Source organism: Rhamphochromis longiceps, linkage group LG9 (assembly GCF_057381845.1).
Source record: "Rhamphochromis longiceps isolate RC_006_pf linkage group LG9, R_longiceps_female_GT1.1, whole genome shotgun sequence".
Lineage (NCBI taxonomy): Eukaryota > Metazoa > Chordata > Actinopteri > Cichliformes > Cichlidae > Rhamphochromis > Rhamphochromis longiceps.
This window is the reverse complement of record NC_140565.1, coordinates 30,884,981-30,909,854: the sequence shown is the minus strand read 5'-3', so window position 1 is coordinate 30,909,854 and position 24,874 is coordinate 30,884,981. Positions and strand designations below refer to the sequence as shown.

Genomic DNA, 24,874 nt, shown 5'->3' with positions numbered 1-24,874 from the left:
AGGTTGCCTAGCAACCATGATACTAACATCTGTAAATGTTTCATACAGCTTTGTTTGACAGAAATGAAGGAGAACATATTTTGTTCATTTGTTTCTACATGAGCTCTGTGTGATTTAGTATCTGAGGCTGAGACCACAGGACTGTAAAACATGATTGTTGAGCTTCATTTCTGTACTGAACAGTCATTTTAAGATTAGTTAGTAAATAACAATTAGCTAATGTTGTTCATGAGACTAAAGTCATCTCACTTTGGTAATGTAAATATAATATGGCCAATATTATAGTTATTATATTAATCATTATCAGTTATTACAGCAGTGAGTTTGAACTCCGTGTCAAATACTGAGCTTCAGTAAAGATTCAAGTTGCAGTTATTTATATTTCCTATCACCTTAAATCTTCAATCAAAGACACTCAAGTATCTTTGACAGTGTATATATAGATGTATCATATATAAGAGACAAATATTGTTCCTTTAATTTGTTGGCATTACTAAATTTGGCTCAACGCTTACATATATGTGTAAAAAGCAAATGTACGAGCTGTGATAACTGTTTCTGATAGAATGAAGAGTAGACTGATATATGAAATATTCCTTTAATGGGTGAGAAAATCAGACCATGTCATAACTGCTTTAAGTCACACAGAATAGATATCAGAACCTTAAACAGGCTGACTTCTGCTAAATGGGTCAAACTGGGCAGAAAGTATACAAACACATAACATCCTTATAGAAAAAAAACATAACCCTACACCATGTGTCATCAGTTTGATTGATGTCCCTAGCCTTGACCTTTTGACCTTACAGAAAGTACTCCGGAAGTGTCTAATCGATTCCATATGTGTGACTAATTGCATCCGGTGGGAAAAAAGGAGGGGTGGTTCCTGGGGGGAGGAAAAGTTCAGGGGGGTGACGCAGCAGATTTCTGATGAGTCAGTGGAGATCGGAGCGCATGCTGCATAGAGACAGACAGAATGATCAAGACAGTTCGTTTTTCACAGACAAACTCATAGTTTGAATTCTGTTTAAATGTTTCAGTATTATGACAATGATCTTGATAACCTTTTTCTCAGTAAAGAGCTATTTCTTTCTTCAATAGCGGCTTTATTTTTCTTTCTTATGTTAATCTTATTACAGGCACAATAATATAAAACCCTTTGAGATTATCTGACTAGTAACGGATTGCATTTATATTTATAGAGCCGGGTGGAGGCATGCTACACCAAAGGTTGCAATGAAAAGAAGGACTTTCTATTGCTTGTAGAGAGCCATTTCTTTTTACAATAGCGGATTTATTTTACTTTCTTATATTAACCTACAGGCCACCCACTAGTCTCCTCGTATGTGTAAAAAAATATCCCTTAGTAAAAAAAGCACCGCTCACATATTCAGAACTCTATCCCAAATAATTTTATTAAAACACCTCGATGAGGTATTTTGGTTTTGTGGAGCCACTCCTTATCAGACCAAAAGTAAAGAGCTTTTCATCATTTTTATAGCTACTTTTTACAACGGGTTTTCCCATTAACAGAAAATAGACAGAAACCCTAAAAGAAAATGGCCTTGTTTTACGCACATCAAGAAGGAGTCAGACGACCGTCGGTTCAATCCCGGTCAATGTTTCCTCCGTCGGGTACCATAAATGTATGAGAAACCCCCCCCAGAGAATTTATTATTTTTGTAAGAGTGAGAAAGAGAGGGAGAGAGAGAATCGATCCAACTTTTCTACAAAACGTTGTACCACTCTGGGTCAAGAGGGGCGATATAGCACGGACCGGTCAGATGACTACGCCGGATGGAAGCATAACCGGAAGCGTCCCAGGGACTTTCCCTTTGACCTTCATCCTGGAATGATCTGATATCCTCGTGTCGGTGTTGTTCCCACATCATCATAATAAATGTTGATCCAGGTTCAACATTGCCAGTGACCAATCACATTGTTGTGACGTCCACCTCATCTGGAACAAGAGAGATATTTTATTTAAAAATAAATCACTTTTCCTGGAAACTTGGGTCCAAAATGGGATCCTATTGGTGGCTCAGCTGGTTAGTAAAGAGGGAGTACGACTTACTTACAATGAATTCCTTACATTTTATAATTTTCCCGTAAGTGTTTGGGAATTCTCAATGGTGCTTGGTGCCATACCCTCAGGTACTTTAATGTTATATAAAAACACTGACAGGTCAATATCTACCTCAGTCACTCTCCCTGATCCAGCTGAGTCAGCAGTGGGAAAAATCTGCTTTTCACAGGAACTTGGTAACAGCAATAAGACAATACGTAGTTTATTCCAAGAAGATATCATGTCTCTCACATATATATCTTACTGGAACCGACATGTTCCAGATATCACCTGGAAGACAGTCTGGATGATCCCATAAATATCTAATTGTAAACAAGGTGAAGGAAATCTCATATAAAATTCTTCATAAATGTTACCCAGCCAGTCACTATATGGTAACATTTAAAAGACACATAAATACTAATTGAACTTTCTGTGGGGATCATCTAGAAACTGTGGCACATCTTTTTTGGTACTGTTCCTCTACACAGAGATTCTGGAAGAATTTAGCAGTTTTGTTATTGTCCATATTTTAAGGGAGTTTTCTTAATGATGGGGAAATGTTTTATTCTGTTTCTTTAAGTTCACCAGGAAGAATGATAAATGTTTTTTACAATAAATTTGTTAATACTTTTGGCTAATTTTTTATCCATAAATGTAAGTTTATTAATAAAACACCATATTTCTGCCTTTTTATAAGGATATGGAATAGTACATACAATCAATATCAGACTCAACCAACAAAAAGGCTCTCAGAACAATATATATATGTTGATTTTTGCGCGTACTCATATAATATTTTTTTTACCCCTGGTTCTGTATGTTCATGTTCTGTTTCTTTTGTAAACGTCATCTGTTTGTATGTTGTATACTCATTGTGTTTCAATAAAGTTCAATTAAAAAAAGGTACATTCTAAATGAAGCTTCAGACGTCACTAATCACGTGACTCTGGCCAAACGAATCAAGCCTCGACACGTGCTTCTGAAGCAGCGTGTTGATCTTTTTCACACACGCACCGGAGCGTCAGTTTCAAGCGGACCATTGCTACCTCTCACATCTAAAGGTAAGTGTCAAGGTAACTTTGAACTGAGTTCAGTCAATCTCGAGTTTTTCGAAGTTTTCTGAATGAAGTTTTCTGTTGCTCTCTGTGAGAGGAGACCGTTAAAGGCGAGGCTCTCCAGAGTGTAGCAAAACAGGAGACCACAGCTGCTGGGTGTGTGTAAGTGTGCAAACGAATAGATTAGAAGTGCAAGTGAGCCACGAGCATAGAAAGCTCAAGTTTCGTGGTTTGTTTTTCTCACCACTGATCACGCGCTCAACACTCTACACATACTGGCATCACACGCGCGCTCTCGAGCATCAGTATTGTACAATTCTGGGCGTCACGTGAGTTGCAGGCGTTACCATATAACGGAAATCTCCATTGTTCTGTAGCAGTGGTTCTCAAACGTTTCACAATGAGTTTCACCCTTACGAGCGACATCACAGCACAGTAGTATAGGCAGTAGCGGTTTTTGATACGGGCGATTTTCATTTTCGCTGCACAGCTAAAGTGTGCAATTTACTTTGTGTGCACTCAAATGGAGTCGAGTCAACCAGCGCAACCTCTGGCCAAGTACCATAGCCTACAGCCAGATTAACTTGTGACACACACAGTAGCGGTTTTTGATACGGGCGGTTGCCCGTATCAAAAAATCGTGGTGGGGATTAGTTGTCTTTGCTTAATGATTGTTTTAGTCTTGACAATCCTCATTGCTGGCATTGCATCTTTCAATGCCAGCAATGCCAGGTATCAGTGCTCAAGCCTTTTGTGTTTGTTTCCAATAAGTTTCCCACCTCGGGAAGCAAAAATGTGTTCTTTTACTTGTCAGATGAACATATGAGACACTTTGACTCTTCAGTGCAGTGTGGAGCCTAACAAAGATCTGTTTTGTGTCCCAGCTGATCAGCAGGAGGAGAAGAGTCTGACGGAGCAGCAGAGGAACATTTTCAGCTACTTGGACTCAGCTCAGCCACTACAGAGGAAACTATGAGCTCAACACAGAAGGTGACAGACAGAGCAGGGCGATATGACCAAAAATATTTATCACGATATACATTTGAAAATGTGCGATAACGATGTAGCTGATGATATAATTGACACTAGACAAAATACTTTACAACTCCACAAAAAACACGGTAATAACGACGGCCTGCTAGCATGTCCTACCACAAATAGTGTTTGTTGTGTATCTGACGTACGAAAGCTAAACCAGTTCCACACCACTGAAGTTGAAGCATTTTTACAAACCAATTCTGGTTCATCTGTTTCATTCAACGATCCGCTTTCACCCTTCTCATTCTCCGTCACCGCCATGTTTTTTCCTCCATGTGCGTATGAAAACAAAAGCACTGCGCATGCGCGTTTTAACCATATTCTATCGTGATATTTCATTTTCTTATCGTTGCCCAACATTATACCGGTATTACCGTCAACGGTATGATATAGCCCAGCCCTACATGAAAGGCACCCTGATTGTGCACTAATCACACATTAAAATGATCAAAAGAGGCAAAACTGTGTGCCAGGGTCTCGGGTCAGCGTTTGTTTTTATGTCACAGCACCAGAACGATTGCAGGCGCTCATAAGAAGTTACCATAAATCACCACCTTTCATGGTCTCAGCACATCAACTGTTATTAAGAAAATGGGACAAGGCATAGCTATGGCTATGAAATGCTCTTTCTGTATCACTTCAATTATGAAAGATGTCATTAATGCACTAGTAATGTCTCATCTGGAGTATTGTTCAATCATTTGGTCAGCAGCTAATAAGACAGATCTTAACAGACTTCAGTTAGTCCAGAATAAGGCGTCCAGATTAGTGTTAAGATGTTCATACTATAATAATATTGATAAAATGCATAATCAACTTTCTTGGCTTCCTGTACAGGCTAAAATATTCTATGGCTTACTTGTATTTATAAAGAAAGCAATTCTGTTAAACACACCACATTTATTTCTGCTCAGCTGCAGTATCCAGATGAAATACATAATGATATTACACAGTTTTCAACAAACTGCAATTTAGTAAATGCTCGAGTTAAAAGTAACTTTTTGTAAAACTGTTATATTTAGAGCAACGTTTAAGTGGAATAAATTGCCTTATAAAATTAGAGAATTAGCAACTATTCAAAACTTCAACGAACACGTAAAAGCCGATTTACAGAACTTTTAGTTGTTGTAAATATTGTAAGAGATGGTTTGTTTTTGAAATTTGTGTAATGTGCCTCAATGTTGTTGTTGTTATTATTATTATTATTATTATTATTATGATTATTGATTGCTTATATTTTAACAATTGTGAAACCTCATTGTGGATGTAAGACCCAAATCATGTGGATATCTTGAATCCACTTTACTGTATAATATTTTATGTGATAGTATTTGACGGAAGACGAGCAACATCTGTTGTGGAAGCTAATGGGGTTCTTTTTGAATAAACAAATAAACAAACATAGGATTTATTATCACTGAATAATTATGTATAAATCTATACAAAATATAGAAATATGTATTAGAAACAACAAAATAATATAAATTATAAAATAATATAAGTGTGTGTGTGTGTGTGTGTGTGTGTGTGTGTGTGTGTGTGTGTGTGTGTGTGTGTACACAATCAGGAGGGACGGGCATGATTTTAGTGTTTGAACAGTCATGAATTATTTTTAACAGCAGGTTGGATGTAATGTGTTAGAACTACCAGCAGGTGGGGATAAGAGACCTTTAAGGTGTTTGGTGCCACACTCCACCTTCAGGTTTAAAACTAGTGTTAATGGAGGGAGTTTGAAGGTTGAGTTTGTTCCACGACTGCATTTCACTCACTGCCTCTGTTTGTATCTCTGTCACTGCAGGACCAACATGGAGCGAGAAGTCAGCGCTCTCAGGAGGCCGACAAACCTCACAGAAGAAAGGGAGAGAAAAAACACACCTGTGACGAGTGTGGGAAGGATTTTACTGTGAAGGCTAATCTAAAACGTCATCAGGTCATCCACACTGGAGAGAGACCATTCAGCTGTGACTTGTGTGGAAAGTCTTTTTCCTTGAAGGGTCACCTAAAAACACACCAACTCATCCACAGTGGAGTTAAAGCGTACAGCTGTGATCAGTGTGGCAGAGCTTTTACTCACAGTAGCAACTTACAGAGTCATCTAGTTACCCACTCTGGACTTAAGGCATACAGCTGTGACGAGTGTGGGAAGGATTTTGCTCTGAAGGCTGAACTAAAACAGCATCAGGTCATCCACACTGGAGAGAGACCGTTCAGCTGTGACTTGTGTGGAAAGTCTTTTTCCTGGAAGCGTTACCTAAAAACACACCATCTCATCCACAGTGGAGTTAAAGCGTACAGCTGTGATCAGTGTGGCAGAGCTTTTACTCACAGTAGCAGCTTACAGAAGCATCTAGTTACCCACTCTGGAATTAAGGCATACAGCTGTGACATCTGTGGAAAAACTTTCAGCCGGAGAGGGAACCGAAATATACACCTACGCATTCACACCAGACATGATGTGTACTGCTGTGAACAGTGTGGCAAATACTTTGCTACAGACACACAGTTAAAACGACACATGTTTACCCACACTGAGGGACGACCTTATAAATGTGACCTGTGTGAGAAGACTTTTAAAGCTCCACATCACCTGAGACTACACCAACAGATCCACACCAGAAAGAGACTCAACAAGTGCAGTTACTGTGAGGTATGTATTTATATTGTTATCTTGTCATTTTAGCCTGACTGTTTGGAACAACTCTGCTCATTAAACTGTGTTAGCATGTTAGCAATTCTACTGCATGGAAAAGCAGCTCTGAGTGATTATTCACATTTTCATGTCAGTTATGATTTTAGTATTACTGTAGTATTATGGTGGTAGTATTGTAGTTATTGCAGCCCAGTAAACTGAGTGTGTTAACTGAAACAGTCAAATGTAATTGGACGTCTGCAGAGATGCTCTTTATTTCAGGCGACGTTCAGGATAAAAATGTTGAAGGACTGACTTACACTGTCTTTGTGTCTTTGTTTAGAAGCAGAGCGACACAGATGGATCCAGTTCTCAACCCTGTCATCACCGTGGTGGTGGGAAAGACTTTCGTTGTGACCTTTGTGGAAAAACTTTCAGTTGGCAAAAGACCCTAAAAACACATCAACGTAGACACACTGGAGACAAACTGAAATACTGCAAAGAATGTGGGAGTAGCTTCACCACATCACATCACTTAAAACGACATGAACTGATTCACAGTGGGGTTAAAAAGCACCTCTGTGATCAGTGTGGGTCATCCTTCACCACTGCATGGGAGCTTAAAACACACAAACGAGTCCACACAGGAGAGAAACCATACAAGTGCAGACACTGTGACAAAAGCTTCTCACGATCAGGTCATCATAACAGGCACGAACGTACACACGTGGAAGGAAACTACAGCTGTGACCAGTGTGACAAGAGCTTCAGGAATCTCAGTTCATACTCCGAACACAAACGATCCCACGTTACTAATAAACTGTTTCACTGTTACCAATGTGCCCAAACATTCACCTCATTGTCTGCTCTGTGCAAACATCAGCGTGATCACTCAGGGCTGAAATCACTCTCATCACTGGATCACAGTGAATCTGAAGAGACAGAAAGATCCTCTGGTTTCAGTGTCAGACTCAAAAAGCTTGAGATCAGGCTCCACAGAGTTCAGATAGAATCATTTAAACTTGTGTTGAACTGAACTGGTTGCTGGGCTGAACTTCTACATAATACAGATTTACATGGGATCTTATTTTCTGTCGTTTTACTGAGTCAGTTTTGTCCTTTTTTCTCTGTCCTGGTTTTGCTCGTCTGTAAATAATTGAAACTCAGTCAAATAGTTCATTGTTCTCCAGCAAAACGTTTTGGAAACTCATGTTTAACCTTTAAACTCTGACATGTTTTAGCACACAAGGCTTCATCGGGGAGTTCACTCATGATTGGACCATGAGAATAAAGGTTTTTAGTTCTTTCAAAGAGAGTCTTGGAGGTGTTTGATGTTTTTGTTTTTTCTGAAACCACCTGAAAGAAAAACTATTTTTCTTACTTCATGTAGTGTGGAAGTTTTTAATGTTTCTTCATTTGTGATGTTCTTGAATGTGTTCACATGAAGATGGTACAAATAAACTGTCCTTTTAGCTTTAGCTCCTAATTTATTCATTATTTGTGGATGATCGGCTTTTCTCTCTTGTTTATTTATCGCGCTAAACAACAGCAGCACGTTTTAGCTAGATCAGCTGTTGTTAGAATTCATTTGATTTTAATTTCTAGTATCAGCTGATTTTTGCTGGAGCCACAGCTTTAAAAACGGCTGGTCCAAACCAGGAGATGTCCTTACTGAATCATCAGAGCTGAACTGGTGATCGAGAAACAGGTTTACCTTTTAGGTGACATGAATGGGTGGAAGGGAAGTTATGAACTGTTTCTGAGAGACGAATAACACCAAGCTCCTTTTCTGTGTAGCTGACAGCTGGTAACTGTGCAGGGGCGGATCTAGCAAAGCTTTTGCCAGGGCGCCAGGTGGGGCATTAACAGGGAAAGGGGGGCACAAAGATATACTTTTCTTTCTTACTCTCATATAAAATATTTAGCTTTTATTAAATAGTTATCTGAATCTTACAACCAAAGTTTGTATAATAATACACAAGATTGGCTGTAGACCATTATTAATCATTCAGAACACTGTGTAAAAATAAAAAGTGAATGCAAAAGTGCATAAATATTTATTTTACATGTTTGATGTGTGTGGCGGGGCGTGGTCTGCAGTGCTGCTGCAGGGGAGGTGGACCTACGGGCGTAAAGTCTGTGCTCTCTCGGTTGTTTTTTGGGTGTGTGTTGGGCTGTGAGTTGAAAAGCTACAGCCGGCTGTGTGGGTACACCAACCATGTGTGAAAAGTGGTCCATAACTTAATGCTTCAAAGCATGTTCATGCAAACATTGTCGGGTCTGCTGTGGTACAATGGGACTTCTGCTCATGAACCTCTGCGCACAGCGTCTGCAAATCAGGGCTGTACGAAGTCACCTCATCTTTACACAAAACTGTAAGCTGTTATCTGTGAGGCGCGAGCGGTGTTTGTTTTTACCATAGTTCATGGTGGAGAATGGCTGCTCTGCTGAGTTTTGCTCTCTGTAGCCGTATGAATGGCAAACTACACTGATTAGCAGCGGCATAGGCACACTTAAAATTTCTTCTGAAATTTTCGCTTTCTAGTTTTTAGTTGTTCTGCTGCCTAAATACCACAGGGTGTAATTATGAAGTTATTGAGCTGCACATACTTTACAACCTGCTTAAGCTCGAGGTCACAGCGTCTGTAAGAATTGAACAGAAACATCTGTCCTTCTGAAAATCGCCCAAAGGCACGGAGACAAACTCAAAGGATGCAACCTGTAACTTTCTCTTCCTTCATGTCAGTACCATCATCGATTATTTATATTAAATGCATATAGCAACAGTAACACTTTAATTTGGATTTCATGATTTCTGTAACTGGAAAATATTTTGTTTAAAGACAGAAGTGACTGCGTAGTTGCAAAATTAAAGTGAAATATTTAATAGTCTAATAACAGATTAAATGCTATGTTGAGGCTGTCGTTTCAGGAGGAGAGAAGCTGCAGAGAGGCGTGTAAGACTGCAACTCTGCTTCCTGGTCCCAGCTCTGGATAGTCATATTTTAGGGGGTTTAATAAATGTGTCCATATTTCTAGAAATGAGAGCTGCTCCATCCAAAGTGGGATGGATGCCATCTCTCCTAACAAGACCAGGTTTCCTCGAGAAGGTTTGCCAATCATCTATGAAGCCCACATCGTTTCTTGGACACCACTCAGACAGCCAGCAACTTAAGGAGAAGAGACAATACAGCGTGTTTCTCTGCTCCCGTTAAGCATGTCTGTTGTAGCCTGCGCTTTATAATTGTCTCTTTGATTATTCAAACAGTGTTTAAAATGTGACTCGTTTGTTATCCAAAAACATTTTATCTATGTTACTGATTTAAAATTATATGTATATATTTCAAGTTTCTTAGCTCAAACAGACTCTTGAGCATATTCATATAGCAAATCCACATAACCAGTCTGCACCAGTAAACACAGAAGTACGTCAAATCTTGACTAAAATTCTTGTTTATCTACTTCATGCACATTGCACGCACAAGAATTCAAATCTCTGTATCACAATGATTTCGTTAAAGACTTATTATTTTATGGGGGCAATATCACAATTTACCGTAGATCATTAATAGCAGGGCTGTAGAGTGCGACCAATTTGGTCGCAAATGCGACCAAATTTCTCCATGGTGCGACTAATAAAAAATACTTGGTTGCACCGGTGCGACCAAGTAAAAAAAATACTTGGTCGCACCGGTGCAACCAAGTATTTTCTCGGAAAAAAAGTTTCAGCAACCCTGAAAGTCTCCGTGTGTTCAACAACAGGCACACATTATGCCCATGTCGTGTTCTAAACCAATCAGAGATACTCAGAGGCGGGGACCTCTGTGATTGGCCGTGGTCCAGATATTCCTGCAGACCTACTTGTGTTTACGTTTGAAAGTGCGGGCAGATAGAGAAGAGTGAGTAGCCCAGGTCAGAAGTGTATGAAGTTGGTATTGAGAAAATATGAAAAGAACAATTGATAACTTTTTCGTTAAGTTAAGGCCTGATCAGTCCAAAATTCTGAGCCAGCGCTCTGACACGGAGCCATCAACCTCTCCGTTTTTGTCAAACACTGGTCCGGAGACGGCATCAGAAAATGAGCCACATACGATCGACTCCCAGCCGGAGTCCACTGAAAGTAAAAGTGAGAAAATGTATAGATTTCGAATCGAGTGGCTTGACCAGTTTCCCTGGCTAAGATACAGCCAAGCTGACAATATGATGCACTGCATTTATTGTCGCGAGTGTGGAAAGACCATGGCCGGCAACACAGCATTTGTCACTGGTGCTAATACGTTTCGAATTGAAACGCTGAAAAAGCATACAGCATCGAGAAGACACATTATATGCCGCGATAAATGCTCTGCCAAAATGTCCCCGCTCCCCACTGCCTTTCAGCGGCAGGCAGGAGTAAACAGGTCATCGGAGGAGGCCGAGATGATCATTAAGTTTAACATCGCCTACAATATTGCAAAAGAAGAAGTTCCGTTTACTAAATTCAAGTCAGAAATAACTCTTCACAGGAAAAATGGCTTGGACATAAACCCCACATACAGCAATGATGTTGCGTGCGCCCAGTTTATAGGCGTAATCGCTGACACACTGAAAAAAAAGACGTCAGTGGAAATTGCGAACAGTACATACATGGCCTTCCTGATCGATGGAGACACAGACATCGCCACAAAAGAATGTGTCATTGTGTACGCTCGTATCTTGCAAAAAGGAAGACCAGCGAATATACTGATTGGACACATTGAGGTCCAGCATGCCCATGCCCAAGGTAAGCCATGTCATGTCACGTAGCCTATGTATATGATTAATAATATTACATCGTGTTACTGAATTAACCATATCTAGCATGTTCTTATCATTGAAAATTAAACATAGCAATAATACATGAATATAGAAACTCAAACTGAAAAAGACTGCATTGTAAACTCTTGATCTGATAAGTAAATGGTATTTTTTTTTAATTTGTTTAGGAATTTATGCTGCCTCAAAGAAAGCATTTGCTGCTCTTGGGGACCAGTGCAGTAACTGGTTGGATAAAATCATTGCTATGGGGGCTGATGGAGCTGCTGTTAATTTGGGCAGCAAAGGGGGTGTCAAGTTAATCATTTTGAAAGGTTGTTAGTTAATCATTTACAAATCAAAAAAACCGTGAACATGTAAAACTGAGGTGTTAAGTAATGCAGTTTAAAAATTTGGGTACGCCTAACTTTTGTGCTTGTACGCCTAAATTTTGTGCTGGTGCGCCTAAATTTTATTTTTAGGCGCACCAGTGCAACCATGGCAAAAAGTTAGTCTAGAGCCCTGAATAGGGAACAAAAAAGAAGGATCACATCGGCAATGTTGCTGGGAGACAGAAGTCTTGACACGTGCTTATAACTTAAAACACAAAAAACTCAGTTACAGCTGGTAAAATTTATGATATATACCAGACTTTCACAGTCTGCATCTTTACAGGGTTTTTTTTTCTGCTTTTGTTCACTCCTAGTGTGATTAAAAAACAACAAACACAGAGCCCACTAACTATTAGCAGCTTTCCCCCCCTAAATAGTTAGTTGACTGAGAGAAATGCAATCCATTATTGTGAACGCTGAAGGAGATGTGCTCCATAGTCAAACTTATATTTCCTTAAATTACATCCAATGTTCTGTTTAATTCCGGCATCCCTTCATGGTTTGATGGAAAATTGGTTAAACCATTGCTCAACTTATGTGTGAATGACAGCAGATAATTTTGATGAAACTGACCCCGTAAGTACATTGCAGCTGAGTCGAGGGCTCGTGGAAATAAGGTCAGGAGATGTCTGGTGTGACTGCGCGTGTGGTCTGTCCATTTGGGACGTCTGACAGACACATTAGTGCAACTCAGAGTGTGAGCAGCAACTCCTGTATACTAAACATAAGAAAAGTAATTTGTAGTGTTTCTTTTTTTAAACTGAGATTCCAGGTGTTATGGTACGGACTAATTCAATGGTTCATGCAGCACCCTCTGGTGGTTGTGTCGTGTGTGTTTGTTGTTGCATCTTGGCAATAAACGAAGTCGCCTTGTTAAGACAGAGCTGTCTCAGTCTCGTTAATGTTGCTGCTATCATCACCCGGTAATCTACCAAAAGATGGTGTCAGAAGTAATCAGGAGAGAAGAAGAACGTCACGATAACGAAAGCTTTCTCACCGGAGAGAACCTGCCCTGCAAGTTTGCATTAACAGCCACAGTAAGAGCTAAGCTAACAAATTAGCAAACGCTAAATAGCATCTCGCGACTAGCAGCATGGCAGCTGCGCCGGCAGCCTTCCAAGTATCACCGCCACCGAAGTTCGACTTTTCAAACCAGAAGTGTGGCCGAATTGGATCCGACGCTTTGAGAGGTTCAGGATAGCATCCGGACTCGAGCTACAATCGGACGAAAACCAGGTTATCACTCTGATATATACAATGGGCGATGAAGCTGAAGACGTGATCACTTCGTTGAACCTGACCGAAGAGGAGGCGAGTACCACACTCTCAAAGACAAACTTGAGGCACACTTTGTAGTCAGAAGAAATGTTATCTTTGAACGTGCAAAGTTCAACCAAAGACAGCAAGAAGCAGGAGAGACTGCAGACGGGTTTATTACATCGCTATATGCCTTGGCTGAGCATTGTGGCTACGGGGCGCTGCACAGTGAAATGATAAGAGACAGACTCGTTGTTGGAATAAGAGACAAGAGGCTCTCGAAGCAACTGCAAATGGACGCGGAGCTCACGTTAGAAAAAGCAGTGATACGGATTCGCCAAAGTGAGCTTGTTAAGAAGCAGCAGGATCTTCTTAAAAACAACTTCAAGCAGGAAAATCCTTGTAATGTGGACGTCATTAAAGAAAAAGTAAAACACTTCAAACCAAGAAAGACTGTGCCACAAAACACAGAGAGGAATGTGAAAAGCCAATGCAGCCAATGTGGAAAGACACCCTTTCACAGCAAGAACCTGTGCCCAGCCAAAGAGGTACTCTGCAATCAGTGTAAAAAGAAAGGTCGCTATGCAAGAGTGTGCAGGTCTGGGGCAGTGGGAGAAATACGTGCAGCAGGTGGTGACAGTGAAGAAAGGGAGGTAGCATTTTTGGGAACAGTAGCCTCAGAGAGAAATGAGGATGCGTGGTTGACTAAAATAAAAGTTAACAATGTGGACTGCTGGCTCAAAATTGACACAGGAGCGGACGTAACCGTCTTGCCTGAAAAGCACAAAAACCACAGCTGCAACCCACAGATCTGAAACTGTATGGGGCGGGAATGTCTCCACTAGCAGTTAGAGGGAAATTTACTGCTAACCTGAGCACTCCAAGCAAAACTACAGTACAACCTGTGTATGTAGTAGCAGACCTGATGCAAGGGTTACTTAGCTGCCCAGCAAGTGTAGCACTTGGGTTAGTGGCCAGAGTAGAAGCAGTGTCACTCACTTCGGTAGAGGCAGTAAAGCAGCAGTTTCCAAAACTATTCAGCGGGTTAGGCCGAATGGAGGGGGAATACAAAATTGAGCTTAAAGCATATGCTTAGCCATTTGCCCTGTCAAGCCCAAGAAGGGTCCTACTTCCCCTGTTGCCCAAAGTCAAAAGAGAGCTTCCTCGTATGGAAGAGTTAGGGGTAATCTCCAGAGTAGAGCAGCCTACTGACTGGTGTGCAGGAATGGTTCCAGTACCTAAACCAAACAAAGATGAAGTGCGTGTGTGCGTGGACTTGACCAAACTGAACAATTCTGTGAAAAGAGAAAGACACATGTTGCCATCAGTTGAGCACACCCTAGGACAGCTAGAGGGCGCAAAGTTGTTCTCAAAACTCGATGCTAACTCAGGATTTTGGCAAATACCTTTGTCCAAGCATTCAGCTCTCCTCACAACCTTCATCACACCATTCGGAAGGTACTGTTTCATTAGACTCTGTTTCGGCATATCCTCAGCACCTGAGCATTTTCAAAAATGAATGTCTCAGCTTTTGGAGGGGCTGGACGGAGTTGTCTGCCAAATGGATGACATTCTGGTTTATGCTGACACACAGGCCCAGCACGACAAGAGACTGGTCGCAGTCCTTGAACGGCTCACAAAAGCTGGGGTGACATTGAAAAGTGAGAAATGTGAGTTTGGAAAGACCTCAATCAAGTTCCTCGGACAGATCATTGACAATACAGGAGTCAAAGCAGACCCAGAAAAAGTGAAAGCGGTCAGCAACATGGACGCACCCACCGATGTGGGTGGAGTGAGATGATTCCTGGGAATGGTTAACCATCTAGACAAGTACCTTCCCCACTTAGCAGAGAAAACACAGCCATTGAGAGAACTACTCAGTACCAAAAACATGCGGTGTTGGAGTGAGGCTCAACAAACTGTGTTTGACAACATTAAGTCAGAACTGAGTAAACCACCGAACTTGGCACTCTACAACCCCAAAGCACAAACAACAGTATCAGCTGATGCATCCTCCTATGGACTAGGAGCGGTGCTACTTTAGGAACAAGAGGATGACACAACCAAGCCAGTGGCCTTCGCTTCAAGAGCATTAACCCCCACAGAACAAAGGTATGCTCAAATAGCGAAGGAAGCACTAGCCATAACCTGGGCATGCGAGCGAGTCTCTGATTTTCTTATAGGCATTGAGTTCCATGTTGAGACAGATCACAAGCCGTTAGTACCACTTTTGGGCTCCAAGAACTTAGACGAACTGCAACCACGAATACAAAGACTGAGAATGAGATTAATGAGGTACTCTTTCACCATCTCACATGTCCTGGGCAAACACATAGCAACTGCAGACGTGCTGTCCAGAGCACCAGAAAGGATGGTTTGTGACGAGACATTAAGAGACGAAATAGACCTGTATGCACATCAGGTGATTTCAGGTCTTCCTGCAACAGAGGAGAGACTACAACAAATAAGAGAGCAGCAAGACAAAGACGAAACACTAAAACAAATCAAACTCTACTGCAAGAATGGCTGGCCGGTCAAACTCAAGATACCAGGTCCATGTTTCCCATACCACCAGCACGCAGGAGACCTGACTGCTGAAAATGAACTTCTCCTAAAAGGTATGCATATAGTGATTCCAAAGATATTAGAAAAAGATGTTTTGACATGACTGCACACAGGTCACCAGGGCATTGTAAAGTCCAGGGAACGAGGCAAGTAGTCGTATGGTGGCCAGGACTGAACTCTCAACTACAACAGCTGGTAGCAGAATGTGAGACATGTGCAAAGGTGAGACCGCAACCCAGGGAAACACTCATGCCAACTGAGTTTCCTACATGGCCGTGGGAGTTAGTTGGTGCTGATCATTTTGAGTGCAGTAACAGCCAGTATTTGGTTGCAGTGGACTATTTCTCACGATACATAGAAATAGCTAAGCTGTCCTCTACCACATCAGCAGCAGTGATTGACCACTTAAAGTCCATATTCACATGCCACGGCATACCAACAGAGTTAAGGTCAGATAATGGCCCACAATTCTCCTCAGAACACTTCCAAAAGTTTGCTTCAGAGTGGGGCTTTGCCCACACCACTTCCAGTCCGAGATTCCCTCAGAGCAATGGTGAGGCTGAAAGAGCAGTGAGAACAGTAAAGAGCCTTCTACAGAAAGAAGGAGACCCATATCTCGCTCTCATGGCATATCGCGCCACACCACTTGCCAATGGACATAGCCCTGCAGAGCTTCTCATGGGGAGGAAACTTCGTACCACAGTTCCCATACTTCCATCCTGCCTCAACCCAGGCTGGACAAACATCACTAAACTGAGAGAGAGAGAAGAAAAGGAGAGAGAAAAACAGTGGAAATGGTTCAACAACAGACACAGAGCACAAGACCTCACTGGACTACACCCAGGAGATCAAGTTTGGATCACGGACATGAAAACAAATGGGACTATATCAAGCAGAGCAGATACACCACGTTCTTACCTTGTGGAGACCCCGAGGGGGCTTCTACGTCGAAACAGGAGCCATCTCATCACACTAAAAGGGACCAAGACTGAACCAACTGAACAACCAGAGAACCAGAGAACAGCAGCAGCCCTGTTTCGAACCAGGTTCAGCAGTCTCTTATACCACCAAGTAACCAGACTACTGAAAGAAGATATCCTACAAGAGACAGAAACCCACCGAGGTACCTTAAGGACTTTGATTTAGGTAGAAGGTACTCACGAGCACCTGAGTGACCCGCCCGGGGCAGAATAATCCCCTCACTCAGTTGAAGGACTGGGTTGTCTACCCCACCTTCATAGTTAGAATAAGTTCACACAGTTAAATAAATAATAGTTATAAATAAAAGCAATAAAAGTTTGTTATAGATTTGAGTTAATGTAACAGCCTTGGAGTATCCAGCTATAAGTTAAGTTGCAGTAATTTCAGTATTGACATAAAAGTGGATTATTACAGAAAATATTATAGTTTATAATGTACTCAGAAGGGGGGATGTTATGGTAAGGACTAATTCAATGGTTCATGCAGCACCCTCTGGTGGTTGTGTCGTGTGTGTTTGTTGTTGCAGTTTGGCAATAAACGAAGTCGCCACGTTAAGACAGAGCTGTCTCAGTCTCGTTAATGTTGCTGCTATCATAAACCAGGGATCTACCAAAACACCAGGGATCATGCTTATATGGTTTTGTTTTATTCAAAAACAGGTTAGTTTAGCGATCGTGTAACTGTGTCCTTGACCTTTTTACCGGCTTGAGGAGTTGGTTCCCTGGTGCCGATATTTGGGATGGTTCAAACGCAGAGTCTCCAAAGGCAAACAAAAGGTTATTTTACACGTTATTTCTTAAATAGTATAAATGGGATGGGATGATGTTCGATAAAAGTAATAAACAATAAATGTAAATCTGTTTTTTTAACTTTTCAGACTCATTTACCCACTCCAGTGACATCGATAAAAAAAAGATCATGGCTTTAAAGAGATTATGAACAAAATGCATTACATTTTGTTTTTTGCTACATTAACAACTTTTCCAACTCTGATTCTCTGCAGGACCAACACGGACACCAGTTTAGACTGAAATCCAGTTCCGACGGCATACGCAACATGTTCAAGCTTGCACGGAGGCATCTTTCTTTCAGCTTAACGAGTGAACCGTCAGCTCGTTCAAACACACGTTAAAGTCCGTTTGGCTCGACACCACCGAACAGAGACAGCAATATAACATAGCTAACATTAACAGTGCAGTGAATCCTGCTTGTGCCGTGATATTCAGGACTGCAAACCGAGCAGCATCACTGACTTTCAGCTTGTTGTGTTTGTGGATATATGACTGACTTTAATTATCCATAAAATCATCACATTCTCTGTAAGATTAAGGTCGACTATTGAACAGCGAATATTTTAAAGGCTTTAAAACCAAGTCAGTACAAACATCACTAATGTCACATAACTCTGCCGACATGTGGCCAACAGTAATGCTTTAATGTTCTTCATTATTAAACATTTGCAAATAAATAAGTGACATAATATTCAGTAAGGCAAGTTTATTTATATAGCACAATTCAACAATAAGGTCATTCAAAGTGCTTTACAGAGACATTAAAAAAACAACAATAAAAAGCATGATTTAAAATTGATTAAAAAGAATTTAAGCTTAAAAGTGTGGATTTGGTGCTTTATTCAAATGCAGCTGAGAACAGGTGAGTCTTCAACCTGGATTTAAATAAACTGAGTGTTTCAGCTGATCTGAGGTTTCTGGGAGTTTGTTCCAGATATATGGAGCATAAAAGCTGAATGCAGCTTCTCCGTGTCTGGTTCCGACAGATCCAGGTGACCTGAGGGATCTGGAAGGTTCATACTGGGTCAGGAGGTCACTGATGTATCTTGGTCCTAAACCATTCAGAGCTTTATAGACCAGCATCAGAACTTCAAAGTCTATCCTCTGACGGACAGGCAGCCAGAGTAAAGACCTCAGAGCTGGACTGGTGTGGTCCACTTGTTTGGTCTTAGTGAGGACTCGAGCAGCAGAGTTCTGAATGAGCTGCAGTTGTCTGACTGATTTTTTTAGGTAGACCTGTAAAGATGCTGTTACAGTAATCAAGCCTACTAAAGATGAATGCATGGACTAGTTTTTCCAGGTCCTGTTGAGACATCATAACAGTACTTACTTTTAAACGTTTACTCTTTGGCCGCTCCGCTTCCAACGTTTTTTTCGGCAAAATTATCCACACCCACCGCCGCGCTATGCAATCTGGGATGTGTTGGGCCACGAAGTCTACACCGACACATCTTTAAAATTCAGGGAAATGAAGGACACATTTGAGGGCCGCATTTCGAGCAGGCTTCGAATTGGAACAGCCTTTGTCACGTTGCTATGACGTAATCGGCCTTAAAACGTGGCCTTTAAGGCTGCAGACCCTGAATTGGGATACAGCCCAGGAGTGACATGTTTAGCCACATGTTCTCCTTAAGTTGCTGGCTGTCTGAGTGGTGTCCAAGAAACGATGTGGGCTTCATAGATAATTGGCAAATCTTCTGGAGGAAACCTGGTCTTGTTAGGAGAGACGGCATCCATCCCACTTTGGATGGAGCAGCTCTCATTTCTAGAAATATGGACACATTTATTAAACCCCCTAAAATATGACTATCCAGAGCTGGGACCAGGAAGCAGAGTTGCAGTCTTACACGCCTCTCTGCAGCTTCTCTCCTCCTGAAACGACAGCTTCAACACATAATCTGTTATTAGACTATTAAATATTTCACTTTAATGTTGCAACTACACACTCACTTCTGTCTTTAAACAAAATATTTTCCAGTTACAGAAATCATGAAATCCAAACTAAAGTGTTACTGTTGCTATATGCATTTACTATAAATAATCGATGATGGTACTGACATGAAGGAAGAGAAAGTTACAGGTTGCATCCTTTGAGTTTGTCTCTGTGCCTTTGGGCGATTTTTATGACAGATGTTTCTGTTCAATTCTGAAATCCATTTTTCAAACACAAACACTATTTTAAAGCTTTTAAAGAGTAAAATAATAATGATAATTATAATAACAGTAATAAAAACAAAAGCTCTCAGATCCATCAAACCAAGCAGCAGAGAGAACAACAAGTGAAGATAAAACTTTAACCTTGTAGACTTCATTATGTTCCAGCTGCTCTACAGACGCTGTGACCTCGGACTTAAGCAGGTCGTAAAGTATGTGCAGCTCAATAACTTCATAATTACACCCTGTGGTATTTAGGCAGCAGAACAACTAAGAATAACAACTACAAATAATGTTTTTAGGTTTCTGTTGTACTGCAAGGTTCTGTACAAGAGAAACAAACCAAGAGCAAATATTACGTCTCATTTACACCCGAGCACGAAGAGCCTTCAAAATTTCCATCCATCCATTCGCTTATCCTTTTCAGGGTCGCGGGGGGCGCTGGAGCCTATCCCAGCTGTCATAGGGCGAAAGGCGGGGTACACCCTGGACAGGTCGCCAGTCTGTCGCAGGGCTAACACACAGGGACAGACAACCATTCACACTCACATTCACTCCTAGTGACAATTTGGATTAATCAATTAACCTATCCCCACAAGCTGCATGTCTTTGGACGGTGGGAGGAAGCCGGAGTACCCGGAGAGAACCCACGCAAACACAGGGAGAACATGCAAACTCCACACAGAAAGACCCCAGCCTGATGGTGGAATTGAACTCAGGACCTTTTTGCTGTGCGGCAACAGTGCTAACCACCGTGCCACCGTGCTGCCCGGCCTTCAAAATTTATCAAATTGAATCATCTTTGTTTAGATGCAAGAAGAATCATATAGAAATGAAAAAGTATAAATATAAATCCAGAGCAAAGATATCTTCTAAATCAGCGTTGCACATGTGCAGCTGCTGGGATTCACTTAAGCATTCGGCTCGTCGCTGTTGCAGATTTTTCTCTCGCTGTTCTGGCTCACAGCGCTGCAAGCACAAAAATAAATATCCCCAAAGGTGTGAAAGGGAGCTAATTAGTAAGAGTATTGTTACTCTCCCCAGGAGTAGTCCAGCAGTAGAAATCAGTCCAATAACAAGGTGTGTAACATCTAGCAGGGTGACAGAAAAACCCAGGGTAACTTCTAAGGACCTCAACGTCTCTCTCACATTGCGTTTTTTAAACATGTTTCCATTTGTCACTTCAGTCTTTACTCTGAAATACAGGAAGAGAAATCATGGCTGAAACAACTTCTCATGAAACCAGGGGTGTGGTCCAACAGTCAGTTTGGTGAGGAAGGTTCCTAACTGAGAGAAGTGACCCAGAAGTATCTGTGTAGCAGCCACAATGAATCAAGATCATGAGCTTTATTAACTGATCAAACTCTATTCTTTCATCTTCTGTATTATTCAGTTTGCATTGGTAATGCCCATTATTGTAATGCTTTTTTAAGATGAGCAAAACTTTATTTTACTTTGGGTTAGCTGGGATAAGTGATGGATGGAGGGAATTCTACTTCAGTCACAGAAATCCTAAACAGGAAGGAGGAGCAGAGTTACAGTGGATCACTATCCAGCAGGGAAACAAGATTTATTTCAATTTCTTGGCCATGAGTGAGATTTACTAAGTGGGCAAATTAGGGTGATGATACCGTTCCAGAGTGATCTATTAATAGTGCACCAATTTACATTCAGAGATGCATGCAGCCAGTTCATTTCAGTATTAAACGGCTTTCTACCAACAGCAGCACAAAAACAGCAGATTTGATCATGGAGACACTGAATCTGCTAAACTAATTAAAACATTGTAAGTTCAGGGCCCTATTTCAGGAAGCCGGTTTAGAGCAAACTCTGAGTAAGTATACCCTGAGTTAACAAAAACTCTGGGTTTTCGGTTTCACAAAGCGAGTTTAGATTAATCCTGAGTGAGTTACTATGACGACACACTTCGTGAAGCTAACCTGCCCCCTAGCAGGTTTACTTCAACTAACCCTGACCTTCTCCGCCTCTTTGTCGGAAACCTGACTGTAGGAAGTGTCAGACATGGCGTGCTCCTTCCTTGAAGAGCCAGTAGATGTTGAAGCCCAAATTCTCCGCAGAGCTCTCCGCCGGGAGAGAGTGATTAGAGCGCGTTTGGACATTTTATCATTTCCTGATGAGCTTCTGTGTGAACGTTATCGTTTGTCAGCACAATCTATAATTTATTTGAATAACATCCTCAGGCTTAATATTGCTCATGTGACACATCGCGGACATTCTCTCAGTTCATTACATATTATTAGTATTGCACTTCGGTTTTTTGCAAACGGGAGCTTTCTGTATAATATTGGTGACGCTGAGCACGTTTCCAAGGCTACCGTCTGTCGCGCAGTCAGGAATGTTACAGTTGCACTGAAACGTCTCCTGTACTCGTTTGTGGTGTTCCCCGGTCATAGACCCACAAGATTTATCAAAGAGGGATTCCACAAAATTGCAGGTAGCAGGATGAACAAAACTTAATTCATGATGTGGTGATATTTGAACTACTACTTAAATTTTACATTTATTTTCACGGTTCCCAGGTGTGATTGGCTGTACAGATGGCACTCACATTCCAATCATTGCTCCTTCAGTAAATGAAGGAGACTATGTGAACAGGAAGTCTTTCCACAGCATTAATGTACAGGTACATAGTTCCCTGTAGCATGTCAAACTAACAAATTATTTCATTATAGTAATGGATGCAAATTTATGTTCTCTGCACTGTGAAGATCATATGTGATGCTGCCAACATTATCACAAATGTGGAAGCCAAGTGGCCAGGCTCTGTGAGTGGTGGTGGTGGAGGACCCCCACCTGTTTTTCGGGCCTCCGCTTTTTTTCTAGTGGCCATAACGGGTCACATTTGAGCATACAGAGTAAGCAAATATGTACTTGTAATGTGCTCAGATAATTTCAATAAGTGCTTACAGAAAGAAAATTAATGTAGCCTCTAACTGCAATTGATTTACATCGGACAAACAGACCAAGCACTATGGCTCATAATACAATTACACCTTACCTGTTTGGACTATATTTTTATATTTCACTTTTACTTGCTGCCAGGAACGTTTGGGGCCTGTTGGGTTGCACCTGCGCTCACATCACGTCACAAAATAAAATGTATAAAATAAAAAATGACATATAATAAATAACGTGTTAAATGGGTTGAAATCCCTAGATCAATGTTTAAATTAACACTCACGCATTGACTCTGTCGGCTATGTTTTGCCATGCATGCTCCCTTTCTTTTGCAGCTGAGGCTGTGTTACTTTTTTTCTGCAAAATTTGCATGTTATCGGCATATACTGCCATCAGAATTTCGGCCTCAAGCGCTGTAAAATACATTGACCGCGCCTTCTTTCCCTCCGTCTCCATGGTGACTCGCTTAATCTGTGCTCCAATAATCAGGGCTTTATGTATCCTCGTGCGCGCGCTTAACTTGGGGTTAAAGGAACTCCGCGTTGATTGAACTACTTGTTATCAGCCTTTCTGAAACCGAATATTCCGAGTTGGACAGTTCGGGGTTACTCAACCCTGAGTATCGTTTTTCACTCTGAGTTTTCTAAACCGGCTTCCTGAAATAGGGCCCTGGGCCCTGTTTCAGGAAGCCGGTTTAGAAAACTCAGAGTGAAAAACGATACTCAGGGTTGAGTAACCCTGAACTGTCCAACTCGGAATATTCGGTTTCAGAAAGGCTGATAACAATTAGTTCAGTCAACGCGGAGTTGCTTTAACCCCAAGTGAAGCGCGCGGACGAGGATACATAAAGCCCTGATAAGCGGAGCACAGATTAAGCGAGTCACCATGGAGACGGAGGGAAAGAAGGCGCGGTCAATGTATTTTACAGCGCTTGAGGCCGAAATTCTGATGGCAGTATATGCCGATAACATGCAAATTTTGCAGAAAAAAAGTAACACAGCCTCAGCTGCAAAAGAAAGGGAGCATGCATGGCAAAACATAGCCGACAGAGTCAATGCGTGAGTGTTAATCTAAACATTGATCTAGGGATTTCCACCCATTTAACACGTTATTTTATCATATGTTATTTTATTTGTTATTTTATACATTTTATTTTGTGATGTGATGTGAGCGCAGGTGCAACCCAACAGGCCCCAAACGTTCCTGGCAGCAAGTAAAAATGAAATATAAAAATATAGTCCAAACAGGTAAGGTGTAATTGTATTATGAGCCATAGTGCTTGGTCTGTTTGTCCCATGTAAATCAATTGCAGTTAGAGGCTACATTAATTTTCTTTCTGTAAGCACTTATTGAAATTATCTGAGCACATTACAAGTACATATTTGCTTACTCTGTATGCTCAAATGTGACCCGTTATAGCCAACAGAAAAAAAGCGGAGGCCCGAAAAACAGGTGGGGGTCCTCCACCACCACCACTCACAGAGGCTGAGCAGTTGGCCCTCAGCCAAAACAGTGGGCGCCCTGTGGCTGAAGGCATCTCTGCGGGGACATCCTCTGAGTCAATAACCCCGCAAGACACAAGTGCCTACATAGGGGGTGAATTCAAAATAATACATGATGTGCATACATCCTTTCTTCACAGTCACCTTTGCAGTGCTACTCATTCATTTGATAAACTCTTTACCATAATGGATTATTTTGTAGTGAAGTTATTTTCCTACTGATTTTGCCTTCCCTCAGTCTTGGTTGTCTTTGAGAGCATAATGACAATGAAGTGTAAGGTGATTGGTATGTTTGTTAATTGCCATTTGGTCCCTTGTAAGTTATAAGTGACCTGTATAAACCTCATATTCTATCAGTTGATGGTGGTGGTGTACTGCATCTGGTGCAGCCTCCTGTTGAGCCAGACCAACATGCAGTTGTGAGTAATACTCCACAGATTATATGAGTTTACAGTAGAACAGCAATGTTGTCTATTTCTTTACTACAGGAAAATAATGAAGAAACATTGACAGCTGTTACAGAGGAGGAAGCAACAGAGACACTTTATGAGGTTTACATCTTTTAATACTTTGTGTACAGGAAATACAGGCGACCAATAAAGCCAGTTGAACAAAAAATCTGTTTATTCTTCTTTCAACATGTTGAGGTGATGGGTCAAAAGAAATGATTGTGACATATGGTGTCTCTGACTGCGCTTCCATCTTGTATGTCCGTGGGAGGGTCAGGATGTTCATGGTTTGGATCACTGC

At 41.3% G+C, this 24,874-nt stretch overlaps 2 protein-coding genes across 3 annotated transcripts in view; both read left to right on the top strand.

Annotated features, from left to right (window-relative positions):
- The window catches only part of LOC146662544 (uncharacterized), a 150,842-nt gene that overhangs the window by 85,701 nt on the left and 40,267 nt on the right, over positions 1–24,874 (top strand). The gene's annotated exons all lie outside the window — the stretch shown is intronic.
- Positions 3,018–8,268, top strand: LOC146662547 (uncharacterized). 2 transcript variants are annotated; one of them, XM_085419232.1, is made up of 4 exons: positions 3,018–3,129; positions 4,008–4,113; positions 5,960–6,808; positions 7,137–8,268. In XM_085419232.1, exons 2-4 carry the CDS (start codon positions 4,096–4,098, stop codon positions 7,824–7,826), a joined length of 1,557 nt encoding a protein of 518 aa, XP_085275358.1. In that variant the 5' UTR covers positions 3,018–3,129; positions 4,008–4,095; the 3' UTR covers positions 7,827–8,268. The 2 variants fall into 2 exon arrangements, with proteins under 2 accessions (XP_085275358.1, XP_085275357.1); XM_085419231.1 differs by having other exon boundaries at positions 7,134–8,268.